Genomic DNA, 12,579 nt, shown 5'->3' with positions numbered 1-12,579 from the left:
ATTAATTTAAAATGGGTGGCAAAAGCCAAACACACTCTGGCTAGGCTTATAAATGCTCTAGGGCAGATAGCCTAGTATGAACCTATGATGTATATATCTGTATCTACACATACGTATGTCTACTAGATAGATATATAGGTATATGCATATGTGTGTTTGTGTGTGTGTGCGCGTGTACACACACACACACATATGTGTGTGTATGTATATCTAATATTCTACCCCCTTTGAATGACACCAACGGCTATGCCAGTTGTTGAAGTTAACTATCATTGTAGATTGCTGCTCAAGGAAGCTCATACCAACTCCGACATATGTTTTGACAGCATGTCTGTGTTCACATAGTCTAGGGATGTGTGTCTTAAGTCATTACATCCAGTTGTACAATGATTGTATAGTATGTCTTTGCGTGGTACAAGGATTTGAGTACCTGTATGGTGTGGTGATTCTAGCGTCCTGATGTGCAATTGACAGTGAGCCTTTCCTTGCACACCTTGGTGAGTGGTGCATCACTGTGCCTCAATGTAGAGTCACTTGTTACTAGGGTATTTGATTATGCAGGGGTTTACCTTATGGACTTTTGACTTGAGACAGTGTGACTCATGGATGTTAGTTTCATGGTGGGTGCTGCCTGTGTTGTGTTTGTAAGGTTGCTGTGTATACTTATGTCTTAGGTTACATTTACAAGGCCTTTGTGGTTTGTGTAGGGTAGTTTTAAGAGCTACACCATGTGTAGGTCTTTGTGTTAGGTTTGAGATGTACGTTCTGTGGTGCTGACAATCTGCTTGTTATTTACAGTGGCCTTGTGCGAGAGCTTTGCCCTCATTAAAATTATGTAACTACATCTCTCACACACTGTGTCAGTTTGCTTATGTAGTAGGTGGTTGTCAGTAAAAGTTAGACAATTGCTACACTGTTTTAGGGTGCCCACTTCATTCAGACTACAGAGATGGTTGGAAAGTGCAAGTCTATGTTTCCACTTGTTTAGAAATCTGGGCCAAATGGGGAGTGTTGTCTAAGAGGTTTGGAGTGGATTTATTGAAGTTCTTACTGTCTATGTCAACAGTCTGTGTTTGGTATAAAGAACAAACAATCTAAGTATAGTATAAAGAACAAACAATTTTAAGTATAGTCATGAAGAGCAGCGTGCCCCTTTGTACAAATAAGGGGCTCTTCGGCAACTACTGACTTGGAATAGAAAAATTTAGGGTTCTAAGTGCCTGCGTCTGTACAGTGTCTCGTTAAACACTGCCACATTACGAGCAGTTCATGCAAATGTGGGCAATTTATAGTAACACAGCAAAGGTAAAACATTTCAAACAAGCCCGCTGGCCAGAAGTGAATAGGTTCTGCAACAATCAGAGGCCTAGAAATGTCTAGATTGTTCCTGTACTCTTACGGGAGTTTAAACCAAAGCATTTCTAAGTTAGATCGCAATAAATGACAAAAACAAGTGCAAAGCTATCACAGTACTGATTACGAATGCAAAAAGTATTTAAGTATGTATTTATGTATGTATCCATTTGTAGCAGAGGATCGGAGAGAAAACCTCCAGGTATAGATCACGTTTCACATTGTAATACATTCTTATTTCTCCCCATAGAGGCCATTTAATTAACTAAGACAGCGAACTTTCTACCTCATTTCTGTGTTCAGAACATCCCTTTTAATTCAGTCCTGGCTGTTTCTAGGTGGAAAAGAAGCTGGATATGAGTTGAGGCAGAATGCAAGTGGACATTTGTAGACTTGTTGAAAGTATATGACAGGGTCCTAAGAAACATGAGTCCCAGAAACATTGGTAAAATTAGTGCAAGCTAAGTACAAGAATCCAAAGACACTAGTGCCAATATTGCTTAGTCTCAAAGAAGAGTTTTTGGTGGGAGTGGGTGTGCATTTGCACATTTCTACATCAGCTTGGAGGGCACAGGTCAACAAAGCTGCTGTATGAATGTGTTATAGCACTTGGCTAGACTCTAAACAGGAACCTCACCAAGTGATAGGGGGACCAAAATGGATAGCTGAAGGCACATGGGATGAAGCTGAATATAGAAAAGTCAGTGATAATGGCAGCAAATGCAGGAAATCAGAAGAAGATGAAAATTGAGACAGAAGGAAAATAATAGACAGGGTAACTGCTTCAAGTATCTGGGAGGTGTCATTGAAAAGAAGGGAAATCTGAATGAGGAAGTCATAATTAGAGTCCGAGGTAGTACGCTCGACTGGCTCAAAGTGTCAGGAGTGGAATGTAACAGAAGAAAGCAAGGAAGCTGAAAAGAAAGTGTATGAAATAGCTATACCGATAATCTTAAAGAAAACATTTGTCCAGGAGATTTTTTTCTCTATATGGCTTTCATCCAGAACAGAAATTTTAGTGGTTTTACTATTTGCAAATGGAAAATGAGACACCATCTTAGAGATGTTTGGTCAGAGATGCCAAGTTCAACACTTGTCAACAGTACTGTTTATAAAGGGTTGCAAAAGTTCCTGTTAGAGCCCTTAGCCACATCAAGGGAATAGGTTCTCAGTAAGAGTGGTATGAACTTGGCATTATGAAAGGCTTGGGAGTAGATGCAGGTTAATCTGTTTCTAAAAGGTTTTAAATTGGTTAAAGTAGGTATGTGTGAAGACTCCAAAGATTATATATCTAAGCAGAAAGGATCTTTTTCCCCTTTGCAGAACTCCCTAAGGTTAATGCAGACACTGTAGTCACTTACAGAGCCGGAACTCTTCTTCTGACTCCTGCATGCAACAGGTTTGCTAGACTGGTGTAGCTAATGACTGGAGGAGAACATGGACACTGGGAACTCAGTACTGTAGTAAGGACTGATGAATGGTACCAATTACTGGTGGAGAACATGGACATTGGGAACTCAGTACTGTAGTAAGAGCTGACGAATGGTACCAATGACTGGAGGAGAACATGGACACTGGGAACTCAATGCTGTAGTAAGGACTGACGAACGGTACCAATGACTGGTGGAGAACATGGACACTGCGAACTCAGTGCTGTAGTAAGGGCTGACGAACGGTACCAATGATTGGAAGAGAACATGGACACTGGGAACTCATTGCTGTAGTAAGGGCTGATTTGTACCATTGACTGGAGGAGAACATGGACACTGGGAACTCAGTGCTGTAGTAAGGGCTGATGAATGGTATCATTGACTGGAGGAGAACATGGTTACTGGGAACCCAGTGCTGTAGTAAGGGCTGATGAACGGAACCAGTGACTAGAGGAGGATATGGACACTGGGAACTCAGTGCTGTAGTAAGGGCTGACGAATGGTACCAATGACTGGAGGAGGACATGGACACTGGGAACTCAGTGCTGTAGTAAGGGCTGACGAACTGTACCAATTACTGGAGGAGAACATGGAGACTGGGAACTCAGTGTTGTAGTAAGGCTGACGAATGGTACTAATGACTGGAGAAGAACATGGGCACTGGGAACTCAGTGCTGTAGTAAGGGCTGACGAATGGTACTAATGACTGGAGGAGAACATGGACACTGGGAACTCAGTGCTGTAAGGGCTGACGAACGGTGCCATCATTGACTAAGGAGATAAGAATATTAGATATATTGACTCAGGTGAGATTTATTGAATCAGGTGAGATTAAAGTACTGGAAATGTAAGAGTTAAAGAACTTTATAGAGACAGTGATGCTGGGATGCATAAGAAGAAAAATTTCAAGTATGAGATATGACGTAGCTGTTGCATTGAATGTGGAGTGTTATTTCCAACTCAACAGACAGCAGCTTAAGAGTTCTCATTGAGTTCAGGGAACCTGCAAGAGTACAGCTAAAATAATAAATGCTCTGTAATGCAGACTCAAAGAAAGAAAAGGCAATTTAGCTTAGACTTTAACTCAGACCAGTCATGGTTATCTTCAATGTACTGACAAGCAGCAAAACCAAAGTTGTAGAATGATAAGAGTCTTCCAGATATGCAGCATTTTTGTTGTGGACAAACTGGTGATGCATAATTACATGTCAGAAATGCAATGTGCAGTACAAAATGCATAGAGATGCAAAGAGAGAAAGCACAGCCTCTGACTGTGAGCTGAACCGGTACCACCCATGATTATATTTTTTCTGTATTTTTTTTTTTTTTTGTATCTCTGTGGCTGCCAAGCGTCAAGCCTCCCCATATCGAATTTAAACTCATGTGTTCCTTCATACCATATGTCCTTAACAGAGAAGTCATAGCCACCTGGAGAAACTGTCATTTCTGTATCCATGGAAGTACTTTGTGATCTTGTCAATATCCTGGCAATGAGGGCATTTCTCATATATATATAATCTCTCCCCTGGACAGAAATGCATGGCGCGTATCGCCATGCGGGCCACTACTCCTTTCTTGTGGGAGTGCATAGCGATGTGCTTCCGCAATTGAAGTGTATTTCATTTCCACCTTGAAAAGGTAAATGCATTCCTCAGGATCAGCCTGTGCTTAGCTGTCAAGGATCTCATGGTCCAGACTTCCCCCTCACCCATGCCATCTCCATTAGACATCTCCCTTGCTCTCTCTCTCTCTCTCTCTTTTCCGTTGCAGTTAGGTTTGTGCTACATATGAATCTTGTCTGAAATTTAAGTGTATTCATAGCACACTGTGTTTCATCTGATACACCACTTGGGATTATACAGTTATAGTCAAAGACATGATTCCAAAAGTGTAGTCTACAATTGTGAATCCAGTTCAAATAAATGCATTGGTCCAGGCTTGAAACATGGCCAGTTTGAATTCTCTTACAATTATCATAATTGGCTACAGCAATGTAGCTGGAATATATGAAATGCTTAAAACCAACCGTCTCTATAATATGGCATATTTAGAAAGTACTTTGATCTTTCAGTGCTGGGATATTAGTGCTGATTAAAATAATGGTAGAAAAAATGCCAAGTACTTGTGTTCTTGGTGCATGAGGCAGGCATATAAGAAAACTGATGAAAATGCATTGAAGAGTAGAGAGCGAGATGACACTGTAATTTGCAGAGAGCGAGATGACACTGTAATTTGCAGAAACAACTGAGTCGGGGCCTGGGCCCTGACAGACGAACTGATTAAGCCAAGTGGTCCTTTGCCCTGACAGATTATGTATCTCAACTTGTCTGGGTGGAGTTGAATTTATCTTTGAATGTATTTTGTTACCTAAATAATTTGTGTGATCGTAGTGAAATCCTAGTGTAGTTTGATATGGTTTGTCTTAGCAAACTTACTTGATCAGTAAGCCAGTTACATCCTTTTAAAGTTGATGTTTTTTTTCTCTAATTGTGTAGTATATCTGGAGCACTTTATTTGAAAGATGCTTAAGTATATTTCAAAGTGTAATTTGTAGTATAAAGAGGATCTTGCAGTGCGTTCTAATATTTCCATCTATTTTTTAAGGCAGATGTATGCCACGCTTATCAGATTCTCCACAGAAATGGAATCCCTGATGAACAGATTGTCGTCATGATGTACGATGACATCGCGGAGAATGAAGAGTGAGTAAAAGTCTTAAAGGCGATTTTGAGAGCTTGACTGACTGTGCTTAAAATAACAACCCAGGAATTTCTGTGGATATGACTATGTTCACTACATAATCCATTTCTCTTGTGTGTCGCTCCATCTCCTTTTTCAGTATGTGTGCAATACCTTTTAGTTATATATAAGGGAATGTTTTGTTATGAATGCATTTAGTGACTGGATATAGTTCAACAGTTAGCTCAAAATCCACTTTAATTGGGAATTCATTTGTGCTGCAGACACTTTATAGTAACTTGCTTAAATATTCACTTTCATCTTAAATTTATAAAAACATGGCAGACATTTAGTAAAATGTTACTAATAATACAGTGAGGAATTTATATACTGGAGTACTATTGGCAGACAATTACAAGCCATCAGCAACATTTGTCTTAATATAAATGGATAAGTGAGCGAACAAAAGCAGAAAAAGTCTTCAGCCATGTTCCAGGTCACACAAAGTGCTTGTGTGCATTGCATCATTAAAATAACATAGTTTAAAACCTAAGAATCTCCAAGAAGGGCACATAGAACATAACATTGCAGTAGACAGTAAACTTTGACATTTGGTTCTGTCATCCTGCTGGTGTAGATGGATAGCTGCTGTCGACAGTATTGGTGATTAAGGTTTTTGTTGGTAGAGGGCAGTTTTTTTATAGTCCGACAGACTACTGAGTTTAGACTAATGGCTTCCAACAGGCATGCAGTGTGAATGGAGCGGGAGTCTGTGCTGGGGGGGGGTCAAGAAATGGAGCGAATGTGTGGGTGGGGAGAAGGAAGAAATGGAGCAAATGTGTGGAAGTATCTACCTGTGCTTCCCATATTTAGTCTGTATGCTGTAGACCAGAATGTTATATATTTTTTGGGTGTGGCATAAATGAAAAAAATCAAATTTTGCAGTGGGACATCCTCCCAGGCTTCATCACCATTCTTTCAGTCCTAGATGGAACAGATACAGCAGCTGGGCAGTAGACAGAAGACAGGAGATTGAAATTATCAGGAGACTGCAAAGTAAAAAAAAAATGAATCTAATAGGAGCACTGTAATATAATGATTTTAGTGCATGTTATGTCGTAGCCCATATCAGCCTTTTGGTGGCCAATTTGTATCATGATAGCATTTCATATAACCCTTCTGGAATGAGACCTAAGTACAGAAACAAGTAACAGTTCAGGTAAAGAATTATTCTTCACTATATATTTCATTAGGTTGTCACATCATCCAGGTTTTGTAAACGCAGTTTCCTACTTCACAGTTTACAGCATTTCTCCAGCACATTCCTCTCTGCAGCTCATATTTTCACTGCATCTGTTTAGGGAATAGTTTTACTGTTCAGCCAAGCTGTTAGCAACAACAACAAGAAGGGAAAAAAGAAGTTATGTACTCACCATAATGCTCCATCTGAATAGTTACACTTCATGTTTCTGCAACCTGTGGGTATTCGGATCCATATTGGATCTGAGCTGGGAACTTTTCAGGCATCTGCTCCGAGCTCCAAGCTCCTCCCCCTTACCCATAACCCATCACCATCTCCTACCTTCCCTCAGATCGAGTTTACCATTACTCAAACCAATCAGCAACTCAACTTACAATAAACCATGAGAGGGTTCGGGGGAAGGAGGGTGGGAAGGTTGCAGAAAATGAAGTGTAACTACTCAGATGGAGCGTTATGGTGAGTACATAACTTCTTTATCTTAAGTAGTTAACTTCATTTTATCTGCAACCTGTGGGACAGAGCTCCCAGCTACTCAAACTTCTGGGAGGCCCTCATGAAAGGATATTCCTGAGCACCGCAGAGTCGAAGGATGCTCTCTCTCTGGAGATCAAATCCAACTTATAATGATAAATGAAGGTATGTGACTTTGCCCAAGTTGCTGCCGCACAAATGTCATCCAATGAAACCCTAAACCAAAAGGCAGCAGAAGTTGCCATAGATCTGATAAAATGAGCTTTAATAGGACCAGACGGGGACAGACCTTTGTCTTTGTAAATTTGCAAAATACATTGTGTAATCCATCTAGCTAAGGAAACCTTGGAGATGGCTTTACCCAGAAAGGGTTTAAAAAAAGACACAAATAACTGGTCAGACTTACGGAAGGGCTTTGTTCTATGTAAATAAAAACGTTGTCTATGAACTTCTAGCAAATGCAGTTTATATTCACCCTTGTTCTGAAAATTTGGAAAGAAAATGGGCAGGTTAATTGTTTGATTAATGCTTGATTCAGAAGCTACTTTTGGTAAGAAAGAAGGGTTTGTGCGGAGAGAAACCCTGTCCTTATGGAAGATCAAGCAGGGGGCACGGCAGACAAAGCCTGAATCTCATAAACCCTCCTAGCTGACGTAATAGCCACTAGGAAGGCTGTCTTCCAGGATAAGAACTTTAAATCTGTTGATGCTGCAGGTTCAAAAGGGGAGCAGCTCTGGCCTGGAGAACCAAGGTAAGGTCCCAAGGAGGAACAGAGTCCTTAATTGGAGGACGCAAAAGAAAGGTGCCTTTAAGGAAAGCCTTGCACAGTCTAGAAGAGGCAAGGGCATTCATGTTTTTGCCGACATGGAAATTCGAAATAGCTGCCAGTTGCACTTTCACAGTGGAGGAACTAGCCCCTTGCTGAAAAATATTGGCTAAGAAATCCAACACTGCAGGAACAGGTGCTGTAAAAGGATCCAGGTTTCTCTGAGAAGCCAAAATAGAGAATTGTTTCCATTTACTGCGGTAAATCTTCCTAGTGGAAGCCTTGTGAAATGCCACCAGAATAGTGTTTACTGAAGATGAAAGACCAGGAGTTCTGGCAATCAAAGGAACTGGAGCAACCAAGCCGTCAGCTTGAGGCTGTCCAGGTTGGGCAGATAAGTGCCCGAGGGATGAGAAATGAGGTCCAGGTAGGGATCCAGAACCCAAGGAGGAGCTAGAACATGAGACCAGAGGAAAGGGAACCACACTTGACAAGGCCCGAACGGGGCAATGAGGTTCACTTTACACCCCAGTCAGCAAGCTTTCTGAAGAAACTTCGGAATGAGTGGTAACTGGGGGTAAGCATAAAGCAACCCGGGAGGCCAAATATGGACTAGAGCGTCTTTGGGGGATCCCCTGGTGAGGGAATCAGAGCAAAGAACTCCTCGCACTTCGCATTGGAAGTAGATGCAAAGAGATTGCAGCAAGGCTGATCCCATGCAAGGAAGATCTCCACCACTATCGACTGTTTCAGAGACCACTCATATGGCATTAGAATAGCCCAACTCAGTCTGTCTGCTAAAATGTTGGAGCATCCTGGGATGTGCATTGCAATCAGAAAACGACTGGTGGAGATTGCCCACTCCCACACTCCCACTCCCACACTCTCATGGCCCTGCGACACAGAGGGTAAGATTTGGTTCCTCCCTGTTTTTGATGTACCAGACAACTGGCATGTTGTCTGACTGAATTGCAATAGTCCCTGGAGGAAGAACAATGTGGAAGGCTTGCAACGCTAAAAGCACTGCTCTCATCTCCAGAACATTGATGTGCGATCTCGTCTTGATCTGGGACCACGTGCCTTGGACCATCCTCCCCAGATAATGCCCCCCCACCTGAGCTCGGAGGCGTCCGTGGTCACTGTGGCTTGGGCTGTGGATGAAACAAATGGGCATCCCTCTGTGATCTATGGGGATTGGAGCCACCAGAGGAGTGACGCCCTGCAGGCTTTGCTGATTTGAATTGGATGTTCCATGGGGAGATCTAGCCAAGACCACTGTACGGCTAGAGTCCATTGAAGAACCCGCATGTGAAGATGCACGCAGGGGAGGATCGAGATTGCTGCAGCCATAGAGCCCAGGGCTCTGAGAACGTCGCCTGCCTTGGGTAACCTGGGGCCAAGAACTATGGATATATGGGCCCATAGACTCTGGACCCTGTCTGGAGTTAGAAAGACTTTCAGTCGAGGGGTGTCCAGCCGTGCCCCGATAAAGTCCAAGATCTGCACTGGGTCCAAGAGGGACTTGGAAACATTGATAGTGATCCGTAGCCTATCTGCAAGATGAAGAAAGGAGTCTCTGGCTTGGCAAAGAAGACGCTTAGTCGAAGCAGCGAGGAGCCAATCGTCTAGGTAAGGGAATACCTGAATTCCCTGAAGCCTCAGGTGAGCAATACAACTGTCATTACTTTGGTAAACACCCTGGGGGCAGTGGTGAGACCAATGGGTAGGGCTCTGAACTGGAAATGATTGGCTCCCAGCTGGAAGTGAAAAACTCTCCTGGAGCTTCTGCAAATCTTGATATGGTAGTAAGTGTCCTGGAGGTCTGTCGAGCACATCCAGTCGCATTCTCGAAGAATAAGGTAGAATGGACTGCAGGGTGACCATCCAGAAGTTCTGTTTGGCGACAGCCAGGTTTAAGGTTGACAGGTCCAAAATGGGCCTGAGGTCCCTCGTCTTTTTTGGCACTACAAAAAACCTGGAGTAAACACCTGATCCAAACTGATCAGGGGCGACCGGTTGGATGGCTCGTTTGAGAAGCAGCTTGGAAATCTCTAGCGCTGCTGTCTCCCTTTGAGTGGGTGGGACATCTGGGAGGCACTTTGGCTGGATGGGAGGGACAACAAATGGGATAGTGTAGCCTCTGGATATTATTTGAAGCACCCAATGATCTGCATTTATGGACTCCCAAGCCGCTGGGTGCAAAGATAATCTTCCCCCAACTTCCTCCAGAATAGGACAGTCAGGCAACCCCTCAGGGCTGCTGTGTGGGCCTGTCCGAGAAGGGATCCCTAGACCCAAAGTTCCTTGGACCCCCTCTGCCTCTGGGATGGTGTCTGTCATGTCCCCCTCTGTCTCTAGGGGACAAGTTGTCTTGAGAGTCCCAGGTAAACTGATTTCCAGAACCACATCTTCTTTTGTCCTCTCTGATTCCTAGAAAAGGATCTTTGAGGACTAGAAAAGTGGATTCAGATGGCAGACAGTCTTCCGTTTTTTTCACCCTGAACAAGGGTGTCACGCACAGTCTTCCCAAAGAGAGAAAAACCATCCAAGGGAGCATTCGTGAAAGATGCCTTGAAAGGGTCCGCAAATTGACACAGTCTAAGTCAAGCATGTCGTGTCATAACCATGCCAGTCCGAGCCGCGCCTTTCGTAGCATGGGAAAGGAGGTGCATAGACGTGTTTGATACAGACTTCAGAGTCAACATTTTCACGGAGAACAGATACTTGTCCTCTGGTGACAAAGACTCTGTTGCCGACTCAGCTAACTCCGTGACTAGGACTTGCTGCAGTCGCATAACGTGTGCCAAATATTTCAGCACCCAGATGGAGAACGTCGCTGAAGAGTATACTCCCTTCCCAAATCGATCTACCGTCCTGGACTCCTTGTCCAGAAGGTGGACCGAGGAACTTTCCTGAGCCAGTTCCCTCTTGGTGGCTGCTGCAACCACAATAGCATCCACAAGGGATCCTTTATACCAGGCCTGTCTGTCCTAGGGTGGAGAGAGGATCTTGTCTGGATGTTTGGGTATCAGCTCTATGGTGTCAGGCTCCTTCCATGCCCGTGTGGTGATAAGAAGATCCACCAAGGGATCTGCTGGCGGAGACACCCAGGACGTAGATGGGCCCGTGCCAAAAGCCTCCAGGAACACTGATTCATCCGTAGAAGGTTTTGGGGCTGACAAAACTGGGGGAACCTTCTCCTTCATCTAAATCACTGTCTTCTTTCAAGGACTTGGGGGAGTCCAGGTGCCTCCTTTTATACGTGTGCTTATGAGGACCCACTTCGGTGGGACTCTCTGAAGAGGGCTCGTGAGTCACGGGGGTTTCCTCCAGGGGAACTGCCTGGGGGGTTCCTCTAGCATGGGCTGTCCCTGGGACAAGCTGAAGGGAGTCGTAACCAAATCCGAGGGAGTCTGGGCGGAATCCAAGGAAATAGGCTGGGGTCTCAATCCTTGGGAGAGAACCCTCTCCACCACGTCAAATGCTGATGGAGTGCTCACCTCCTTGTCACCCAATAAGGAGAAAACTCTCTCCGGGTCCACCGTGAGGATCGGGGCCAAGGCTAGTGTAGCCAGAGCTCTGAAGGAATGGCTCCGATCCAAAAACCTCGGAGCCGAAGGCACCTCCATCCCCTCGTCTGACTCCCCGTCCGCGGCCCCGAGAGCCACTCTGATCCAAACTGGTCTGATCCGAGGAACTCAAGGTAATCGCCGGAGTCGAGGTTGGAGGAACCATCGGCACCAAATCCCCAGCTCTGAAGATCCTCGGATCCATAAACCCCAAAACCGTGAGCCAGATCGGAGAAGGAGAAATAGGATGAAAGAAGTCATGAACTCCCCCATCTGGAGGGAGAGGGGCCTGGCAAGACTCCCATCTGGATTTGGGTCTGAATAAATCTCCTCATCATCCTGTCCGTACCATTTTCAGAAGGACTCTGATTTGAGCGTGAGAAAGTAACCGACTCGGATCTAGCTGGACGCTGTGAAGATCAGGATGAAGACCTCGGTTGGCTCTGTGGAGAATCTAGGGGAGTGGAGCCGAGGAGACACAAGTCTTGACACCTTGGAAGGCAGGTTAGGGAAGGACTTCTGATCTGGAGACCGTTTACTGGGCCTGTCCCCCCTTCTTCTCTCTATCTCTGTCCTTTTTCTTTTCTCTTCCTTTTGCATCCCCTTCAGTAGGTCTAGTGGGAGGATGAGTCCCTGCTGGGGGGGTTGGGCGGTAGCTGTGGAAGCCAAGGCCGAGAAAGACGAGACCAGCATGGAAGCAGGGAGAAGGCCTTTAGCCACCAGTTTGGCCTTCCTCACCTTTAAGGCCCTAGGATTAAAACCGGCACACACACTGCACTGGGTAGACAAATGTGGAACAACACACAGAGTGTGACCATCTGCCAGTGAAAGCTTATGGCCACACTCTGTGCATTTCTTAAATGTAGGTTTAGGCTGATCAGCCATTCTACACACACACAGCCACAGCTACTAAACTCCAGCACTCTATAACCACGCACACCTATGTGGAAGGGCGGGCCTACACTTAACTACTTCACCAACTAACCTTTTTCTGACGAACAAGCATTTGAGGGAGGAAAAGGGAACTAACTAAGACAAACTCTCACTACA

At 44.4% G+C, this 12,579-nt stretch overlaps 1 protein-coding gene across 1 annotated transcript in view; it reads left to right on the top strand.

The window, feature by feature from the left end:
* LGMN (legumain) overlaps positions 1-12,579 on the top strand; it is a 208,962-nt gene that overhangs the window by 45,741 nt on the left and 150,642 nt on the right. The window contains exon 3 of the mRNA XM_044074652.1: positions 5,388-5,485. Within this exon, the coding sequence (XP_043930587.1) occupies positions 5,388-5,485 (98 nt within the window). The remainder of the gene's footprint in view (positions 1-5,387; positions 5,486-12,579) is intronic.

This window comes from Protopterus annectens, chromosome 6.part0, assembly GCF_019279795.1.
Source record: "Protopterus annectens isolate FY-2018-M chromosome 6.part0, PAN1.0, whole genome shotgun sequence".
Classification (NCBI taxonomy): domain Eukaryota; kingdom Metazoa; phylum Chordata; order Ceratodontiformes; family Protopteridae; genus Protopterus; species Protopterus annectens.
The sequence above is the reverse complement of the archived record's forward strand: the minus strand, read 5'-3'. Positions and strand labels throughout refer to the sequence as shown.